Here is a 20,210-nt window from a genome sequence, read left to right on the forward strand (position 1 = left end):
AGGATAGGACATGAGAAAAAGGAAGTTTGTGTGCTGGATTGCAGAACCAACCGACAGGAGTTTTTTTAAGCAGCAGGCTATTGTAGAAATTTTGCCCTGCTAGCCAAATCGCTCTATGAGTCCACAAAGGGGGGAGAAAGGGAACCCTTTGTTTGGACGTGTGAACAAAAACAGGTTTTTGAGACTTAAAAATAATTAGCATCTCAAGCTCCTGTTATGGGACTTCCCAACCTTGAGAAATCTTTCAATTTGTATGTAGACTCAAAGGATAATATGGCTCTTGGAGTCCTGACTCTAGAAAAGAGGAAGTGGCAACAACCCATTGCTAAAGAACAATAAAAGTGGAGATTTAAAGGGATGAAACCTCCCCAGGTCTGGAAATGTTGTGTGTGAATGTGTCTGTGTGTAATCATTTCCAAACCTGGAGGATGGGACCCTCAACAGAAAAAAAAGAAAAAAAAGAGAGAGGAATGGAGCTCATTGACTTGTGTGAAAAAGTTCTCAGAAATGAATTGTAAGTAATGATTTATTTGCTTGGAGAAAGAATGTAAGAATGAAATGTAATTTTTGTGTGAGAAAGTGGTTATGCAAGCAGTCTGATTACAGTATAAATGTGTGAGTACGTTGATGATGAAAAAAAACAATAAACATTGGTGTAAATGTCTGTGTGTTGACCCCCATCCCAGATTAAAAGGGGAGTACTTTTATATAAAGAAACTGCAAACGAGGAAATGAGAAAGCTCTCATGGAGAAATGTGTGTGATTTACTAAAGTTGGAAAGAGGGGGAGGAACAGAGAAAATTAGATGATGGAAAAATAAAATATGTCAGGAGTCATTGCGTCTGAAGTTCCACCAAGACCACTGGATAAAATTGCACGTGGGACAAAGAAATTGCAAGATTGAATTTTTAGTGGATACTGGGACATCCTGGACATCTTGAAGAATAATCCCTCTGGGATGCTACATTAGCCAGACTTCGAATTTCAAAATCAAGAAATAAAAATCAACCCATGCCCCATCAAATTTAAAATTATAGTATGTAGAGAGAGATCAAATATCTTGGACACTTGATTAGTGAAGGGAGTAGAAAAATAACTCCTGTTAGAAATTGGGGAACTAAGAGAGACTTCAGAAAGTTTTGGGGACTGTTAGGCAATTGTCGAAAAATTGAAAACAGCACTTAAAACAGCTCCAGTTCTCTCACTGCCTGATGGAGATTTAAAAAAAACAAAAAACCTTTCCACATATTTGTAACAGTCTGTGATGGAATAACAGAAAAGGGTTCTTAGCTCATAAATGGGGAGGTCTCTTACAACCAGTAGCCTTCCTGCAAATTAATGGACCCTGTAATACGGCGGTGGCCGGTATGTATTCAGGCTATTGCCGCCACAACTCTCTTAGTACAAGAAAGAAGAAACCACACATTTGGGGAGAGGGCTTTGGTGGTTACAACCCAACATAAGATCAGGAGCATCCTGCCTCGATGAGCTCAGGGATGGTTGGCCAATTCTTGTATCCTAAAGTATGAGGGAATCCTCATAGAAGACCCTAATTTGGTCCTCTCCATAAGCAATCATGTGAACCTTGCTCAATTCTTGATGAGAGGAGGAATGAGTGAAGGGGACCAACATGATTGTGTAGCACTACTTTATAGATGGAAGTGCCAAAGTAGTGGAAGGAGAGATGGGATGTTGTTGGGGATCCCATACTGTGGGAAGGAGGGTTTGCCTAGAACTGAGTTAACAGACAAAATTGTGAGAGCATATATTCTTGAATTGTCCCAGTCTCTCTTTTGAGACAGAAAGGGGTCCTTGCACAAACACCACCTGGACTTCGTTGTATATAAATTTAAGGCAGGACAGTGGGTTTTGATAAAATCCTGGAGGGAACAAACTGTACATTCCTTTTCTATTTAGGACTGAGTAGTTGCCAATGTATTTCCCCAACATAAAATAACAACCACAGAACAAATCCCACTGCTGAATTCACCTGATCTTATAACTGTCTTGAGACTGGTGTACATACTGAATGTTTGGAGGGTGGAGGTTGGGAAATTACATGTGAGGACTTTCAATAGAAGGGAAGGAGAGAAACTATGTATGCGGCCAAAGCGGCCTACGAACATGTGAACAATTTAGGAACCTTGAAAAAGCAACACGACCAAAACCAAGACCAACAGTCTGATTGCAACTAGCCCCTACTAAATGGGAAAAGCTAACTCCAGTATCAATAGCCAGAGTTGGGAAATGAGTATTAATTTGTAAAGCAAAAGATAAGACTTTAGGAAAAATGCTGAGCTTAAAATATAACTAGTAGAAGTATAGGCTTATTTATTATGCAACTTATTACAGGGGAAGCATTTTTTGCAGATATATAAGTATAACTTACTGCAAGTCAGCTAGGTGTCGAATGAACCTTAATGCCGTGTGACAGGAAGGAGGGAGGAAGAACTTGTCTAAAATAGCTTCAACGAGACATTTGTGTGTTTTGTGTACATGTGTGTGGAATCAAATATGGGAGATTAATGGAATCCAACAAATTTGGATTGTGGGTGACTATTGTGTTTTGCCCAATGGGACTGGACTGAGTGAAGTTCTAATAAAACAAATGTGACTAGTGTGTTATTGTAAGGATCATGAAGCAAATAACAGCAACTGGATTACCCCAGAAGTTATGTATAGGAAATGTGAAAAATATGCCTATACTAGCCTCCCCACTGGGTGGGTTGGACCCTGTGTAATGAGATTCATAAAGCAACATAGGGGAATCCCTCTCGAAGGAATGAATTCAGGCTTGGAAAGCAAGGAGCCCTTGAATCCCTAGATACCAGTGATGCCCCTGGATGCTTGAAACTCTAAGAGGGCCTACACATAGGTGGGGGATGGCACTCTGGGAGCTAATGGACATACCATTAAATTTGACGACAAAGTTAAAGGAGATGACTGCGGTCTTGGGAACTTAGCGAAAGAAAAGTGTGGAAAATACCATTGTGCAAAACCAGCTGGCCCTAATACAATTTTTGGAGTGTAGCAAATTGGGTTGGTGAAGGGTTAAACAAAGTCTGCTATACTAGGATTCTGGGTTCAAATGTTTCTCTCCTGTTTGATTCCCTTTATAAGAGATATAGTACTATCAAGGTTTGAAGAATCAGAAGTAATAAAAGGAATTAGGTTATCTCCTTTTGAAATGATGTTTGGAAGACCCCCTGTCATAGGTACTAGTTTGAGAAATAGTATAGGGGATTTAACTCAATTAGGGGATTCATGGGTGAGTCTCATGAGTGGTACGCTTGAAGAAGTGCCCCTTATAACTGCCCTACTGGCAATGGGCAGGCAACATACGGGGCAGAAGAGGCCTTACTGGTGTCACTCCGGAAGCTGACCCTCTACGTACCGCTGAAAATAAGAACAGGTAAAACAGATGTTAATGTGTTAGGGACAGTGTGTGTGGTGGAAGTATATTCTTTTGAATTCTTTTGAAGAATTTTATGTATCAAAAAGGGGGTTGGACTAGATGACCTAGAGGAGTCTCCAATTTTAAAAGCTGATATGTTTAAAGTGCTTATCTAAGTTGAAGAAACCACAACGTGTTTCTTCCTCAGCTGCCTAGCTAAGAGTTTCCTGTTCAGTTTGGTTAAACTTCCCTGTCTCGATAGAATACCTAAACCGCAAATATGTTTTGCAAGGGAAACAAACTATAAATTGTATTGTTTAAAGAAAGTTCGTTTTTCCAACTTCGACTCATATGAGAAGGATTTGTAATTGCCTACTTTTGCAACAGCATTAATCTTTGTCAGAACGGTCTCCAATGGTCTTTCTGTGTTGGTAGAGAAGAAGGCTACTGCTAGGGCTATGGCACTATGGGAATATGAGAAATTGAACACTTGTGCAGACCTTGTCCCCGTGTGTGAAACTCCACAGTAATCAGGACGACCCAGACGACCCTGATTTCAGTGAAGTTTCAAAGGGGGCAATGAAGCGGCCTGAAAGGTCAAAAACAAAATATGCATTTACCAGAAATCCTCTGACCCCTTACCTTGCTTCTTATAGAAATATTGTACAAAATATTCTTATAGAAATATTGTGCAAAACCACGAAATTGCTGAACTAAGGAACTGGAAGTAAGCATGTTTCAGTGAATAAGGATGGGTCTGGAAAATAACAGATATGTACTTCTCCTTTTTGGTATAGTTTAACATAAGAAATGCCCTGGGCTAGGCTGAGGTTATGAAATGTATAAAAGTGACGCCTCAGGAAGAGCCAGGAGTTCAGAATTTGCCATGCTAATGCTCTGAACCTTTGTGCACTAATAAAAACCTGTATTCTCCAACCTTTCGTGGTCTTGTGTCCTGATTTGGAAACAGGATCTGCTGCAACACCAGGATAGGCGCCCATGGGATGCCTGCCTTCTGCAGCTGGGGGAGGATTGGGGCTCTGAGCCTTGGCCTGATCTGGCATCACCAACTATCAGCTTTCATCATCTGCCCTCAACAGCAGGCAGCTGCCCAGCCTCCCTCAGCCAGAGGGACCAGCCTGCTTAGCCTGAGGATGGGAGACCACCAGTAAGCATCGGAGCTGCTGCAGAGGCTGAAACTCCTCCAGGACAAGGAGGGCGAAGCTTCAGGCCCTCTTTGAACTCACCTCCCTCAAAAGTTTTCCTTCCCTCTTTTTCCTCTTTCAGCCTTGCCTGGTCCTCTCCCTGAAACTCTCCCCCTCCCCCCTTTCTCAGCTCCTGCCGTTTGGAAGACCTCGTGGGAACCCAATTCCCCAGAGGGAGGGGACAAGTTTAGAGCGGAAACCCTAAAGGGGGGCAACAAGGGGGTCTCACCTTCCCTGGTCCTTGCCCCCTCCTCTAAATACAGGAGGGAGTGGGGAGGGACCGAGGGGGAAGTTCGAAAGACGGAGACTCAACCTGTCCGGTGGGTGAGAAGAATCGCAGCTGGACTTTCTCCTGCTGAGACTCACCGGCTTCCTTTTCAGGGGGGAGGTAGAGGCCATCTAGTCTGGCCCAGGCTTGCCTGTCTCCCCAGAGGCCCCCACCAATCTCTCCTGCTCAGCAGAGCCACCTCCACCATTCACAGCAACGACTGCGACCCTCCACCTGAAATCCCTCTTGCCCTTAGCCAAGGCCACCGGATCCAGGAAGATCCCAGAGGATCCAGGGATCTCCAGCCCACCTGGGACCCCCCCCTTCTTGAGAGATGACCCACCCTGGTCAGCAGTTTTCCCCACAACCTTTATGAAACCCCCCTCCCCCAAAAAAACAACCCAGCTCCCACCACTTGGGGAAGGAGGACCAGGAAATGGGCCCTTTCACAGACGCTGGGAGGGCAAAGAAGCCATCAAGGGGGATGGGGGGAGATAAACTCATCCCCCTCCCCCATATTTGTATCTCAGCAAAGGCCCTGTGAACAGGCGTGCAGGTGTACACACGCACACATATACAGGAGAGACTCTCCTTAGAGAAGCAGCAAAGAAGGTTATCATGCCCCTTGCGGAATCTGACTCGGAGCGGGAGTCCAAGCAGTTGACTGGGAGCGGGAGTGTGGCTCCATTGGCTGGGGAAGAAACTGGGGAGGGGCACAGTCCAACTGGTCTGAGCAGGGGAGAGGTAGAGCAAGCGAGTGGGAATTCGGAGGAAGACCCAGGCCCACCCCCTCTTCATTCTAGGGCATGCAGGGAGGAACAGAGAAGGGAGCAATGTGAGTTGCATGGCCTACGTTGGAGGAAAGGGCCCTGATTCCCTTCATCAGCTGCAGCTGGGAACACAGTGTTTAAAAAGGGAGTTTGCGTATAGCAAAGTTTCTGGAAGCAAATCGTGAGTTATCTTTGTTTGTCAAGGCTCATCTGGGTTCCTGGCATCTTCCCAACTGTGTGTGTGTTTGTTGGCCTTTCAAGGCTGCAATTCCTTCTCCTGCCCTGCCCAGTTAATTGCTGCAGTGTGGTTTGTGTGGATTTTTAGTTACAGTTTGCACATACTTTGTTTTGTACTAAATTTCCTCCTCTTAAAGACTGTTCTTGGGATAGTTTTTTCTCCAGCCAAAGGGAACTGGACCTTGGGGGCAAAGTTGGAGGTACTAAAGCAGTGGTCCCCAACCTTTTTTGTACCAGGGACCAGTTTCAAGCAGAAACACTTTTTCAAGGACCGGGAGTCCGAGTTTGGTGGTTTGCTTGCAGACGTTTCATTACCTGACTAGGTAACATCTGATGTTGTTACCTAGTCGGGTAATAAAACATCTGCCAGCAAACCACCAAGTTCAGGGAGCGCCAATGCCTCCTCATTGCAACCCTGAGTGACAGATATTCTCTTCTATTGGGACATTTAAAACGGAGGGTTTCAGCTGCAGATTCAGGAACTGCGCCGGGCTGAGGAGCGCCTTCAAAACTGAGCGCTGGGCGGTGGCGGCCCATGGCTCTCGGCCCTGCCTCCCTCAGCCCCATCCCTTAGGTGTCTCCCTCCCTCCCTCAGGTGTCTGCTTCATTCCTCTCTCAGTCGCTCTCTCACTCCTCCACCAGCCCAGGAAGAAACTGCTTCAAAGAAGCCAGTAGCGTGGCTTTTCCTGTCGACGCAGCTCCTTTGAAGCGCCCGTTCACCCCCACCCCGCCGCCCGCACGCGGTTCAATCCAGTGCTCCGTTCTGCCTGCCTGCCTGCCTGCCTGCCGGCTTCTTTGAAGCAGTTTCTTCCTGGGCTGGTGGAGGAGCGAGAGAGCGACTGAGAGAGGAACGAGGCGGGAGGAAACCGAAGCCGCTGAGCCAGAGAGCAGGACAGACTTTGGTTGCTTCCTGCCTCCCCTTCTTTCATTTGTGTCCTTGATCCCTGATCCCAGCAGCATTCACCGAAGGCGAAGAAAGCCGCCATTTTTTTAATTTTATTTTCTTTGCGGCCCGGTACAAAGTGATCCACGGACAGGTACCGGTCCGTGGCCCGGTGGTTGGGGACCCCTGTACTAAAGGACTCTTCTTACTTATGGGACTGTGTTGCCACGCCCCAACCTTCAGTCACCTGAGACCACCTGAGGGACCTTTACCAGGGCTACTCCTCTCAGCCTCACGATCCTTCCTGCCTTCGGGTCCTCTGGGCAGCGGAGACTCCGAGACTCTTGTACAACCTGGGGTGCTGCTGAAGGCCCCCCCCCCAAATTCATGTCCTGGGTAGAGCTTCCAGTCTTGGCCTGGGGGTCCCCAACAGAGATGTGTGGGTCCTCCCCTCCAGAGCTCCTCCCCCTCAGAAAAGAGCCCGGGCAATCCTGCGGCCAGTGGCCTTGATCTTCGGGAAGGTGGCGCTGATGTCCATCTCCCTGGCTCCGGGGCTCCTGAGTGGGGGGGTGGAAGGGGGGGTCTTCCTCGGTGGGCCCTTGGGCCAGAGCAGGAAGTCCAGGCTGAAACCATTCCTGGCATAGAAGACGTTTGCCATGTGGGGGAAGACCAGCTCTGCAGGAGAGAGAGGGAGGATCAAGGAGGAAGACACCCCACTTCCCTCCTCCCCAGCAGCCCCACCCCTGCAACCCTCCCCCCACCACACACCAGGCCTCAGCAGGCTGCCCCTCTCAAATCTGAACTTGAACACAGGTCTTGTGTGTTCAGAGATGTCGCTTTCCGGAATCAGATCTGCAGGGACCCCAGCATGCCAGGGTGACTTCCAGAAAATGCTCCGTAGTGGCCACAACACATTCACACACACACCTTGGCCCTCATTGTGGGGCCATCAGGACAGCCCCACCAACAGCCCTTCCCCTCTTCCTCACCTCGGCCATCCGGCAAGAGCTGCACCAGCTCGTAGTCATGTGCCAGATTCTTGTCCTGGTTGTGTTTCTCCAGTACCTTTGCCACCACGGTGGGGGCCTTATCCTGGCTTGTTACCTGGGGAGGAAGATGGTGAAAGGGGGTCAGTCGGCCAGCCCCATTGATGCCTCCCCCAAAGGCAGAAATGTCACCCAGCACTTGCCAAGAGAGATCAGCACCTGTTCTGACCCAAGCCTTGTTAAACAAACGCAAAGTATGTATAAAAGCAAACCTCTTTTAATGCGATGCTGTGAATTCTGTGCATTCACAGCCAAGAGTCTTTCAAAACTCATTGTCCCAGATTCAAGGTTGCAAAAGGCTGCCAAGAACGAAAGACTAATTGCACATAAATATCCCAAGCCAGAAGTTTCCAAAAAACAAACTGGAGGACGAGGACTCTGAGCATAAAGAACTTCTTTGCTTCCTGCAAAGAAGACAACCCTGAAGGCTGGCTTTTATCTCTTATGGGAGAGGCCATCATCACCTTCCAACCTTACTCCTGAGTTGGCCTTGCTGCTTTAGCTGCTCTTTCCTTTGATCAGCCCTTCGCTCACGCGCACTGGGCACAGGCTCCTCGGGGTCCTCTGCGTCACTGCTGCCAGCCTCCACAACCTCCGAAGGGAGCACCCCACTCTCCAATAGTCCTGGCCCCATCCCTGCAGCACACGCAGGCCCCTCCTTTACCCTTCATCATCCTTCCTTCGTCCTCCTCCTCCTCCTCCTCTCTTCTATTTTCTCCTCTACCTCTTCTCTTTGAAAACATCTTTGAAAACATTTATGGAATGCAAGCTGCCCACTGCTTCTCCCTCCCTTTCTGTTGGCAACTCTAAAAGACCACAGAAATATTTTATAAGTTGACACTTATTTTGTTCTTTCACCAAGTGGATAAATTAATAGGCCAGTGAAATACTGTGGACATAATAGACTTAGATTTCAGCAAGGCATTTGACAAAGTAGACCACAATCTACTTTTTGGTAAGCTAGAAAAAAGTGGGATAGACACCAGATCGATTCACAACTAGCTGACAAAGCGTACTCAACAAGTAGTCTTAATGGTACTATGCCTACATAGAGGGAAGTAAGCAGTAAGCAGTGGGGTGCCAGAAGGTTCTGTCTTAGGCCCAGGACTCTTCAATATCTTCATTAACGACTTAGATGAGGGAATAGAAGGGGAACTTACCAAATTTGTAGATGATACTAAGCTGGCAGGAATAGCTAACACCCAAGAAGATAGGCTCAAGGTCCAGATGGATCTTGACAGACTAGAACACTGGGCCCTATCTAACAAAATGAAATTAAGTGAAGAGAAAAGGAAAGTCCTACACTTAGGCAAGAAAAACTAACTGTGCAGGTACAGACTAGCTCAATGCCAATAACTGTGAGAGGATCTTGGAGTCCTAGTGAATAATCCCTGAAATATGAGCCAGCCGTGAGCTGCACGTTCATTGTTTGGAAATAAGTTTTGTGGTATTGAATATTTATACCCCACTGTTCTATGTTTACACTGCTAGCATAGATAAATAATGAATTAATATTAAATCATTTAAAATGTTAAAAGGTGGAACAATAAAAGCATCTAAATAGAATGCAAACTAGCTTAAGCAATCTTTTGAAAACTGGAATGAAGGAATTTTGTGCCAAAAACAATGCTAGATATGAAGTATGCCTTTAGGAAGATGATGAATCTCCAAAATGCGGTCCTAATCAATAGGCCCTTCCTGTAAAGTAAACAGAGTTTCATCACTCCTGTCATTCATCTTCATTATACAATGATCTGTTATGAAAAGGTAACAGTGGAAGATTCAGAAGAGGGCAGATAATGAGAAAGGCAAGAAAGTTCTGGAAAAAAAACCCTTCTATTTTTGCTTTATTGATATATTAAGGCTTTTAACATTTTCAACGACAATAAATTCTAGATATCCTTTAAAAACAGGGTTTACTACATCACCACAGCTACTTATTGAAGGAACAGAACAGAAATTTAGATACCATTAGATACTATACCATATTTAACTTGTATTCATAATATGTGACAAAAAATGGAGACAATCATCAAGAATCTTAAATATACCAGTTTAATAGCTGGAGAATTATGCTAGAGGGGCAACCCAATACAAAGCAGAGGAGGAAGAGGAAAAGAAGGGTGTGAGGGCATATCTGGCACTGTCCTTTTGGGGTGTACTTACAAGAGGCAGGATGCAAGCTTGGCACTGATTTTTTTACTGCCTTTCTGGGGGGCACATGATCTTTCCTTAAATCTGGATGATTTCCTGAGGATATTTTGTGGGGTGAGTGAGACCAGCTAGTGTCTTTAAGTGGTGCCAATGGATCTAAGGATTGCTTCTCCTGGGTGTGCTCTTTCTGGAGAGCTTAAATGGCCTCTCTGCTAAAGGGTTTGACTTTGTGAGCAAGAGATGGCTGCTGATAGTTACCATTGCATTCAAACTATTTTAATTCCTCAAGGAGCTCTGGCAACATGCCTGACTAGTAACTCTGGCTTGCAGGTATTTTTAATCTAATGATTGGTATTTAGGGCAGCTTTTTGCAAGCAAAGAAGCTTTTTATATTTTTGTACAGGTAATCCTTGACTTACAACAGTTCATTTAGTGACCATTCAAAGTTACAATGGCACTCAAAAAAGTGACTTCTGACCATTTTTCACACTTACGATGGTTGTAGCATCGCCAGGGTCACGAGAGGCCAGGTGAGAAGCACGCCTTGATGTGAGTGATGTCGAGTTGGCCATGCCCACCCAGTCACACGACCACCAAGCCACGCCCAGCCAGTCATGTGACCACCAAGCCACACCCACGTAATCAGTTGTTAAGAAATTTGAATCCCACCCCTGGGTTCAACCCAGAGCCAGAAGGGTCCCCGGCAGTTTCCTCTTTGATGGAGACATAATCCTATTGATTATATAATTAAATAAGAAGTAATCTTATTTCCCATAAGATGATCCACACGGGAGAGAAGCCACAGAAATGCATGGAGTGTGGAAAGAGTTTTGCTCAGAATGATTATCTTCTCATAAAAGGATCCATGCTCAGGAGAAACCATATAGCAACAGCAATTCCACTTAGAGTTATATACCACTCCACAATCCTTTACCACATTCTCTGAGCAGTTTACAAAGTCAGCGACCTCAGAAAGATGAAAAGATGAATCAACCATGAGCCGGTCAGGATCGAACTCCTGGCTGTGGACAATCAGCCTCTGTACTACAGCATTCTAACAACTGACCCACCATGTCTCGATAGATTTGTATGCGTGTGGATATTCTGCCTTTCTGATCCAAATGAGACAAAGTTGAATCCAACAAAATGAAACTTAATGTGGAGAAAAATTAGATTTTACACCTGGGCAAGAAAAACAGATGACAGGAAATCTGGCTCAAAAACGGTGAGAGGGATCTTGGGAGCCTGAATGGATGATGACTTCAACATAAGTCACATGTGTGCAGCTGCCGCCAAAAAAGCTAATATAATCCTTCTGTCAGGTTTCCAAGTGATGAAATTCATTTAAAAAGAACAAAGTCCGTCTTCCAAAACAATTTCTTTTATTTAGGAAAGCATCAAATTGGAAACATCCATTGTAATTCTGGATCTGACACAACCCGGAATTACACCACATAATATTGGAAATTAGAAACAACCCCCAAAAGTCACATTCCTCAATAGAAATAAATCACTGGTGTCATCAATCTCCACCTCAAGGCAGGGTCAGCTTTGGTTCCCACAGGAAGGAGAACTTCCTAGCCTAAACAATCCTCACTATCTCCACTCCTCCCACCTTAGGAATGTGGCAAGCCTGAAAACCTCCCCCCCCCCCAACCAGCAAAGAGAAAGGAAAAAAAGGAATATATGATAGGGCTAAATAAAATGGCTATGCATATGTCAATTTTGGGCTTTACAGGCTGCCCCCCTCATTTGAAAAGAAACCCCTGCAATGACATAGAATACACAAAGATTGAAAGTAGGTTAAACACAATAATACAATACAGCAATTTAACCTCCTCTGCCACCCGCAGGATCCGCTATGGGCTTGTAGATATTTTTCATGGAATTTTTCCACCAGTCTACACTACAGCTATTTCCCCAAGTTGCTTGTGAAACAGGATAGCCTTTCCAATAAATTAGATATTGTAACTTCCCTCTGAAAATCCAAGAGTCCCAAGATTTTCTTAACCTCATAATGTTCATGCCCCGCAATGAGCAAAGGCTTCGGAGCTGCACTTTCTGCTGGCCTCAGTGAGGAAGTTACAAATGGCTTTAACAAACTACTATGAAAAACCGGTTGTGAAGGGGAAGAATTTGGGTCTTTTGAGTGACAGTTTGTTTTCTGGGATCTCCAAGGTCTCCTCGGGAGTCGGAAAGGGCCCCTTCAGCCACTTCCAGTGGGTCAGAGGAACAAGGGGCTGCCCCACCTCTACACTCAGCCATGGGACAGAGGAGGACAGTCCCTGAGCTGCCCTGGTGTAGTATCCAGGTTTGTTGCCTGCTGGATCGTGGCCAGTTCCTCAGTTCCGCTTCGGAGGAGCCCAAAGCTTCAGGCTGGGGAAGCGGAACCGAAGCGCCTCTGCAGCTGATGAGAGTTGGAGGAAGAAGCTGTGTGTGTGTGTGTGTGTGTGTGTGTGAGAGAGAGAGAGAGAGAGAGAGAGAGATATTTCCGGGGGTTGGGGAACTGCGGGGAGGGTCCTTTGGCCTTCGGCTGAGAATTGGGGAGGGGACGAAGGAAGAGCCGCTGCTCAGACGGGGAACCTGCCTGAATTCTGGGCTTGGGCCGGAAGAGAAGCGGGGATCGGGGGTCTTGGCTGGGCTCTGGGTGGGGGAAACTCCACTTGCGACCCTTCCTGGAGGGGAAGAGCGAGCGGAGTCCCCTCCTGCCCTGGGGATCTTCTCCCTCGCTCACTTGGTGTCGTGTCCGGCGCAGGAAGGAAGCTCAGAGTCAATGACAGGTTTCAGCTCTTTATTGGGCTCCGGTTACAGCTTAAGCTTGGAGGGAAAACTGCAGCTTTTTATTCCCGAGCCACGGCGGCCACGGCCAATGGCACCGCTTCAAATCTCCGCGATTAGTTTCCACCAATTGCGGGGATTCGCAACGGGCCAATCAGTGCGGCTCGCTCGACCAATCCGGTCACCGCGCGCTTTAGCCAATCGCGATGCAGGACTACGAGTATGTAAATTGACTGTGCAGAACACCCCTCCCCTCTTGGTTCGGTCCTACGTAACGTAGTCCCGTAGGTAGGCGGGGCTTCGTGCTTGCCTACTTGACTTGCACAGATTAGTTGTTGTTTGGCTCCCGGCCGGTTCGGTCGGGACCTCTGTTTCTCTTGGCCTCGTCGATGGAACCGCCTGGAAGGTGTCGCTGGGCCTCTTGTTGCAGCTCCTCCCGGTCTACCCGGGTTGGTCGAAGCGACTTTCGCCGCTCCCGCCTGGTCTTTCCGGGCTGGTTGAGCTGGCCTGGCTGTTTCTTCCTGGTGAGGCTTCGGGCTGGCTGTTGACTGGTGAGTATTGCTGGTTATTTTCTATTCTTTCTTGATCCCCTGTATATTCCCTCCCCTCTTGGTTTGTGTTAATGGGGTCGTCTGTGTTTGGTTGCGTGTCGGTTGTGTTTCTTGTTCTTGATCTTGATTGATCGATATGGCATTTCCATGTTTGTCCGTCGGTCGTCTGCAGCCGGTAGGAGTGGGATCCTGTCAGTTGGGTTATAGTTGCTGGTACCCATAGTGGGTCTCCAGTAAGGTTCTTTGCATAGACTGCGTCGCCTGGTGCAAAACCCGGTGCTTGCTTGATGAGTCCGGGGGTTTTTCCAGGTTGTATGTGGGGTGTAGTCTGTCGAGTGGTGACCTTAGTTTCCTTCCCATCAGTAATTCTGCCGGGCTTTTGTTTGTCGTTGTGTTTGGGGTTATATGTTGTATTAGGAGCATTTTATTTATTTTTGCTTGTATGTCACCGTGTTCGATTTTTTTTTGGAGGTTTTTTTTTTTTGTAAATTGAACCATCCGTTCTGCCCTACCATTGGCCGCCGGATGTGCTGTCGCTGTCAGTGCGTGTCGTATGCCCCTGCCCGCTAAGAATTTTTCGAATTCTAGCGAGGTGAATTGGGGCCCGTTGTCTGACACTAGGACATCTGGGAGGCCGTGGGTTGCGAAGAGTTTGCTGAGTACCTTGATGACAGCTTCTGTTGTGGTGGTTTTCATGTTGCTTACCTCCAGCCAATTGGAGTAAGCATCCACCATGATGAGGAATGTGTTTCCTTTTGTGGGCCCGGCAAAATCTATATGGATCCTGGACCATGGCCCCTGGGGGTTTCCCATTCCAGGATTGGTGCGGTGGGAGGATTTGGTCTGGTTTCTTGGCAGCGTGAGCACTTGGCCACCCAAGCCTCGATCTCCTTGTCCATGCCTGGCCACCAAGCATAGCTTCTGGCCAAGGCTTTTGTCCGCACGATGCCCGGGTGCCCTTCGTGCAATAATTTTAATACTTTCCCTTGCAATTTCTCTGGTATGATCACCCTGTCCCCCCATAACAAGCTACCTTCTGTAATGACAGTTCTGTTTGCCTGTTTCGAATGTCCTGAATGATTCATCGTTTCTTTTTCCGCCACCCTTTTTCTACCCAATGTAATACCCGCGCCAGACGCTTGTCTTTATTAGTCTCTCGGGCAATGTCTGACGCGTTATGGGTAGGTCGGGCAATGCCTCTATGCTGAGGGTGGTCGCCGTGGGGGCTGGGTCAGCGTCTAGGTCGGGTAGTGGCGAGTGGCTCAGCACGCCTGCGTGGGCGATCGCCTTACCGGGTCGGTGCGTGAGCCGGTAGTCGAGGCGGCGAGGAACTCGACCACCTTGTCATCCTGGGGGATAGGATGTTTGGGGTGGCCTTGTTCCCAGCCAGGATTCCCAGCAGCAGCTTGTGGTCTGTGATGATGGTGAATCGGGCGGTCGTAGAGGTACTCGTGGAACTTCTTTACTGCTGCAACGATGGCCAGGGCCTCCTTGTCTAACTGGCTGTAGTTCCTTTCTGGTTTGCTGAGTGTTCTTGAAAAGAAAGCGATGGGTGCTTCTTTTCCGTCCGGAAGTGTATGGCTGAGGACGGCGCCGACGCCAAAGGTGAGGCGTCGCATGTGACGGCGAGGGTAGGGTCTCATTATATTGTATGAGGACGGCATCCGAGGTGAGCAGGTCCTTGGTGTTTCTGAATGCGGTGTCCTCACGTTTCCTCCAGGTCCATTTGGCCGCCTTATCCAGGAGCCTATGCAATGGCTCCGCCGCGTCGCCTTTTGGGGCAAGAACACATTGTAAAAATTTAGCAGTCCCAGAAATGCCTGTAGCTCTGTTTTGTTCTTGGGTGTAGGGGCTTCCTTGATGGCTTTGATTTTGTCTCCGGTTGGGTGGATGCCGTGTCGGTCTAGGAGGTACCCTAGGAACTCGACTTGCTCTGTGCAAAGCTGGCATTTCTCTTTCTTCACTTTTAGCCCGGCCCCCTTGAATTTTTCTAGTACCTCCTTAGGCGACCTCTAGTTCTTCCCGGTTGGCTGCCGACACTAGTACGTCAGTCGAAATAGGGGACCACCCCTTTTATTCCTCGCAGCAGTCTTTCCATTAGGCTCTGGAAAATTCCTAGGACCACGCTGACTCCAAACTGGAGTCGGTTACAACAACGCCCCGGTGGGTGACTATTGTTTGCGCCTCGGCGGTTTCTTCATCGACCGGCAGCTGCTGATAGGCTTGCGCCAGGTCGAGCCGAAAGACCTTGCCCCCCAGCGAGTGTAGTAGGTGTTGCACTACTGGGACGGGGTAGGCGCTTTGTTGCAGGGCGCAATTGAGGGTGGCCTTATAGTCCCCGCAGATCCTTACTGACCCATCTGGCTTAACTGGGGTGACTATTGGGGTCTCCCATTGGGCGTGGTCGATTGGTTGCAAGACTCCCTGTTTGACGAGCTTGTCAATCTGCTCGTCGATTTTTTTTCGGAGTGCAAAAGGCACCCGCCTTGGTTTTAGGCGATGGGGGCGATATTGGGGTCTAGGCTGAAAGAGATAGGGGCCCTCGGTACTTGCCTAGGGTGCCGTCGAATACTTCTTGGAAGTCCTTTGCCAGTTGCTGCTCCCAGTCAGCTTCTGTGATGTGGTTTATGCCCGTAACCTCGATGCCGAGCGGTGCGAACCATTGGAGTCCTAAGAGGCTGGGTCGTTTCGGTCCACGATCATCAGGAAGCCGCGGTGCGGTCCTTGAAAGTCACCTCAAACTGTCGGGTCCCGATGACGGGATGCGGTTCCCCTGGTAGTCCTTGATCACCAACTTCTGGTTCTCCAGTCCTCCTTTCTGGATGGTTGGCACCAGCCGCTTGATTTCTTTCCAGGCGACCATGGAGAGGTAGGACCCAGAGTCCACCTCCATCCGGCATGGCTCGCCCTCGATGTCCACTTCTACGTAGACTTTTCGGCATCGGTGGTTTTGGCGTGACCGATGGTGACCGTCTGGTGGGTTTCCTCCCTCTGGTGGCCTTCCCGCTTCGTCGCCCCGGGTATCTCGGCTCCAGCGATTTTCAGCTTGGCGGTCTCTGGGTCTGGGGGGTCGTCTCGCCCCGGTTGCTCTGGTCTCGGCGGCGGGGCTGTGTGTTTTTCTGAGTCGGCAGACTCGGGCGATGTGGCCCCTCTTGTTGCAATGCCGCAGATCGCGTCGATGAAACGGCATTCTGATCGAGGGTGGCTGCCCCCGCACCCAGCGCACTGGGGTCCCGACTTACGACCTCGTTGATCTCGTCGGGTCCCGTCCTGCCTGGAGCCGATGGACGTCTTCCTCCTCTTCCGTGGTATCTGAGGTGGAGTCCAGGTACCCATGGTGTGTGGTGGTCTCTCGTCGGTTCGCTTCGGGGTTTCGGTGCGGTCCCCGTTTTCTGCCCTCCGAAGCCTGGCTGCTGACTTTCGGGTGGCTTCGGCCGCGGAGGCTTCTGCCAGGGCGTCGGCGAGATCGATGTCGCCCTTGCCATCAGTCGGCTCTTTAGTGCCTGGTCCCTGAGGCCTAGGACCATGCGGTCTCGGAGGGCATCGTCTAAATCCCGGAACTCACACATCCCCCTAGGTCCCGCAGGTCAGCTATGAAATCGCTGACGCCTCGTCCTGCCGCTGGTTCCGCCGGTAGAATTCGTCCCACCGGATGAGAATGGGCACGGCGGGGGCGTAGTGGTTCAAGTAGCGGCTCAAGATCGCCCCAGTCCATCGCTCACATCCGCGGGCTTCGCGAGGGCTTTGGCCATCTTGAACACTGCGGGCCCGCAGTGTGTTAGGAAGACGGCTCTTTTCTTCTGCCCGTCGCATCCTTCAAGTTGCTACTCTCGAGGAACATTAGGAATCGGTCCGTGTACGATTCCCAGTCCTCGGTAGCCGGGTTGAACGGCGCGGGCGGGTCATGCTGGCCATCTAGTCGGTCTTTGTCTTCCTCGGGACACGTGCTCGGTGGTTATTCCCTGATCCCATCCTCGTCGCCAGTGTCGTGTCCGCCGCAGGAAGGAAGCTCGAGTCAGTGACTGGTTTCAGCTCTTTATTGGGCTCCGGTTACAGCTTAAGCTTGGAGGGAAAAACTGCGGCTTTTATTCCCGAGCCGCCGCTGCGCGCTAATGGCACCACTTTGAATCTCCCGTGATTAGTTTCCACCAATCGCGGGATTCGCAACGGGCCAATCAGTGCGGCTCGCTGACCAATCCGGCGCCGTGCGCTTTAGCCAATCGCGACGCTGGGCTACGAGTATGTAAATTGACTGTACAGAACACTTGGGATCCCAGAAGCAGATCCCGGAGTGGGGCAGCGTCTCCAGGGATCGCCCCTCGGCTGACAGAAGTCCGGAGAAGGTAGATCCCCCAGGGAGGGGAAATGGGATCGTCCGAAGCCTCCGAGGGGGATCCGACCTGGGAGGGATCAGGGGGGATTTCCAGAAGAGGCTGGACGGCCGTTTGTCGCGGTGGGATAAGGGCTCCTAATGCCTCGGCCAGGGGTCAGACTAGAAGACCTCTAAGGTCCCTTCCAGCCTCTGAGCCTCCTCTCCCCATCGACTCCCCGCACCGAAGGCCTCCTCCCCCCAGCCCCTCCTGCATGGAGCCGGCAGGAAAGACCCCCGAGATGAATGCAGCCCCCCAAGACTGCAAGGATCCCCCTCCCACTTTCTCCGCTTCTCTCTCTGAGCCGAACTATCTCCTGCATCGGCTGCAGTCAAGGGAGACTCTGCCCGGAGACCGATGATGCTGCAAGAAGGGAGGATTTTCATTGGTCCTCCTGCTCTTTCCGGGCGCTCCCAGTTCCGAAGTGAGGGGAAAACTCCGCCTTCCCCAGTTCAGACCCTCCGATTCCTCCTGGGGGGCCGGGAGCCTCCGCGTCCTTCTCGCCTCTCTTTGCGGGCGCTTGTGGGGCGGCATCCATGGCTTTGGCTGGGCTCCCCCTGGTGCTGCTGGTGGTGGGGCGCTGGGCCGGATCCCCGGAAGCGAAGGGGGAAGGAGACCCCGGTAAGGAGGGGGCTGGGCGTGGGAGGAGGGGCTGGGAAGGACCCCGGAGGGGGAAGGAAGCTGGTGGGTCTCCAGAGCCTCCAACAGCCTCGATCTCTGCGTGGTCTTCTCTCTTTCCCTGCCCGTATTTCCCCCCAGGAGGACGGAGAGGGACCCCTCCCTTGTTCCCCGATTGTAGCCGAGGTGAGGGTCGCAGCCGGCCCCCCCTCCCCCCCATTGTCTGGGTGGGAGTGGGCTGCCTGGAAAGAGGCAGGGAAGGAAAAGCGAAAGCGAAAGAGGGAAACAGGCATTTTCAGCCCTGAAGCCCCGGAAGGAAAAAGAGCCAAAGAATTTTGGCTTCTGCAGAAACTTCGCTTTTCTTCTGAATCTCAGATTTGAGGCTTTGGAGGTCAGGCAAGAGGGGAGCTTCGGTCCCTTCTGGGGGAGGCTCTGAATTTGGGGAGGGGACCAAGAACACCCCACTCCCCATAATCCCCACTGGCTCTATCGGGACCTGGAGGGGAGGGGGAACGGAGGAGGGGGGGCTCTGAGTTGCTCCTCTGAAAGTGGCTCCCCCTTTAGTGAGGGGGGCTGGAGACCCTCCCTTTGAGAGGCTCTTGGGGGGGCTGCAGGGGGTCTTTTTGGGGAGGGGGAAAGGAAACAGGTGGGGATCCCCGACAGTCACCCAAAGGGAGGGAATGGGCTGAAGATTTGGGGAAGAAGAAAAGTTGGGGGAAATCCAGGGAAGGGGGTTGCAGGGCTGGGAGACCTCAGAAGTGGGAGTCTAGATGTCCTCCTGGTGCCCCCTCCCCTCATTCCCCACCCCCAAAGGAAGAGAGAGCAGGAGGTGTGGATATTACCTTCCCTCCAGCCCTCCCCCACCGTTCCTCCCCCTGGAGATGCAACGTTCCCTGCAGAGAGAAGATCTGCTCGACCAGTGGAGCTTCTGCCTGCCCCCCCCCCAAAAGGAATGGAGAGGGGGTCCCTTAAGGAGGCTCCTCCCTCCCCCTTTCTTCCCTCCCCCCAGTCTGCCTCCCCTCAGTGAGAGAGTCCCCCTCCCTCCTCCAGGGGCGTCTCCCATCAGTCTCTCAAAGGAAGGTCCCCCCCACCATCCCTTCTTCCTGGTGGGACCCTCCTCCTCCTCCTCTACTGGCAGCTGGGAGTTATGGGCCCTGGAGTCCCTCCTGACGGCCTTCCTCCTCCTCCTCCTCCTCCTCCTCCCCCTGGCAGCCCATTTCCTGTACCAGGGGAAGGGCGAATGCAGCTTCCTCAACTGGACGCAGCGGGTGCGATACCTGCTGCGCTTCTTCTACAACCGCCAGGAGTTCGTCAGGTTTGACAGCGACCTCGGGAAGTTCGTGGCCGTCATGGCGTTTGGGGAGGCGGATGCGGACTGTTGGAACAAAGGTGAGCATCTCCTCCAGTACCTGAAGGCCGAAGTGGATCGTTTCTGCCGACGACGCAACTACGAGGCGTTGAACTTCGGGGCGGCCAAGAGGGAGGAGCGCATGGTTGGCCGGAGAAGTGAGTCCTGGGAGGGGAGGGTCTCTTCTTCCCTGGGAGGGGGAGGCCGGGACCCCGCTTTCCTTTCCTGGCATCCACTGGGGATTCTCCTCCCGGGTGACGGTTCCGCCTCCTCCTTCTTCCTTCTGCCCTCTCAGAGCTCCTGAATCTCCCTCTTCTCCCCCATCCGAACTCTCCTCCTGTCCGGGATCTGGGATCCCTTTGATCCCCCCAGGAAATCCACCCAAATCTATGATTTTCTTTTTTTGGGGGGAGGGGAATCCAGCCAGGTCTCCCTCCCTCCTGCTCAATACAGGGAGTCCTGTATTGTGTCCCAGTTCACTTACTGATGGTTCAGAGTCACAAGGGCAGTGAAAACAATCACTTCTGATCCTGTTTCACACTTACGACCACTGCAGCCTCCCAGGGTCCCCTGAGCCAAATCCAGGTG

The 20,210-nt window shown here is 50.4% G+C and overlaps 4 protein-coding genes across 4 annotated transcripts in view; 1 reads left to right on the forward strand and 3 right to left on the reverse strand.

Moving 5' to 3' along the window:
* The window catches only part of LOC113430880 (H-2 class II histocompatibility antigen, E-S beta chain-like), a 343,220-nt gene that overhangs the window by 290,881 nt on the left and 32,129 nt on the right, over positions 1-20,210 (reverse strand). The gene's annotated exons all lie outside the window — the stretch shown is intronic.
* LOC113428989 (uncharacterized) overlaps positions 1-20,210 on the reverse strand; it is a 288,768-nt gene that overhangs the window by 172,439 nt on the left and 96,119 nt on the right. The gene's annotated exons all lie outside the window — the stretch shown is intronic.
* The window catches only part of LOC148131787 (transcriptional repressor CTCFL-like), an 80,095-nt gene that overhangs the window by 21,733 nt on the left and 38,152 nt on the right, over positions 1-20,210 (reverse strand).
* LOC113428287 (H-2 class II histocompatibility antigen, E-S beta chain-like) overlaps positions 18,193-20,210 on the forward strand; it is a 165,864-nt gene continuing 163,846 nt past the window's right edge. Inside the window, exons 1-2 of the mRNA XM_087958844.1 lie at positions 18,193-18,277; positions 19,487-19,780. Of these exons, the coding sequence (XP_087814970.1) occupies positions 18,193-18,277; positions 19,487-19,780 (379 nt within the window). The remainder of the gene's footprint in view (positions 18,278-19,486; positions 19,781-20,210) is intronic.

Source organism: Notechis scutatus, chromosome 2 (genome assembly GCF_049901735.1).
Source record: "Notechis scutatus isolate UNSWTSFEM ecotype Mainland chromosome 2, rNotScu1.2, whole genome shotgun sequence".
NCBI lineage: Eukaryota > Metazoa > Chordata > Lepidosauria > Squamata > Elapidae > Notechis > Notechis scutatus.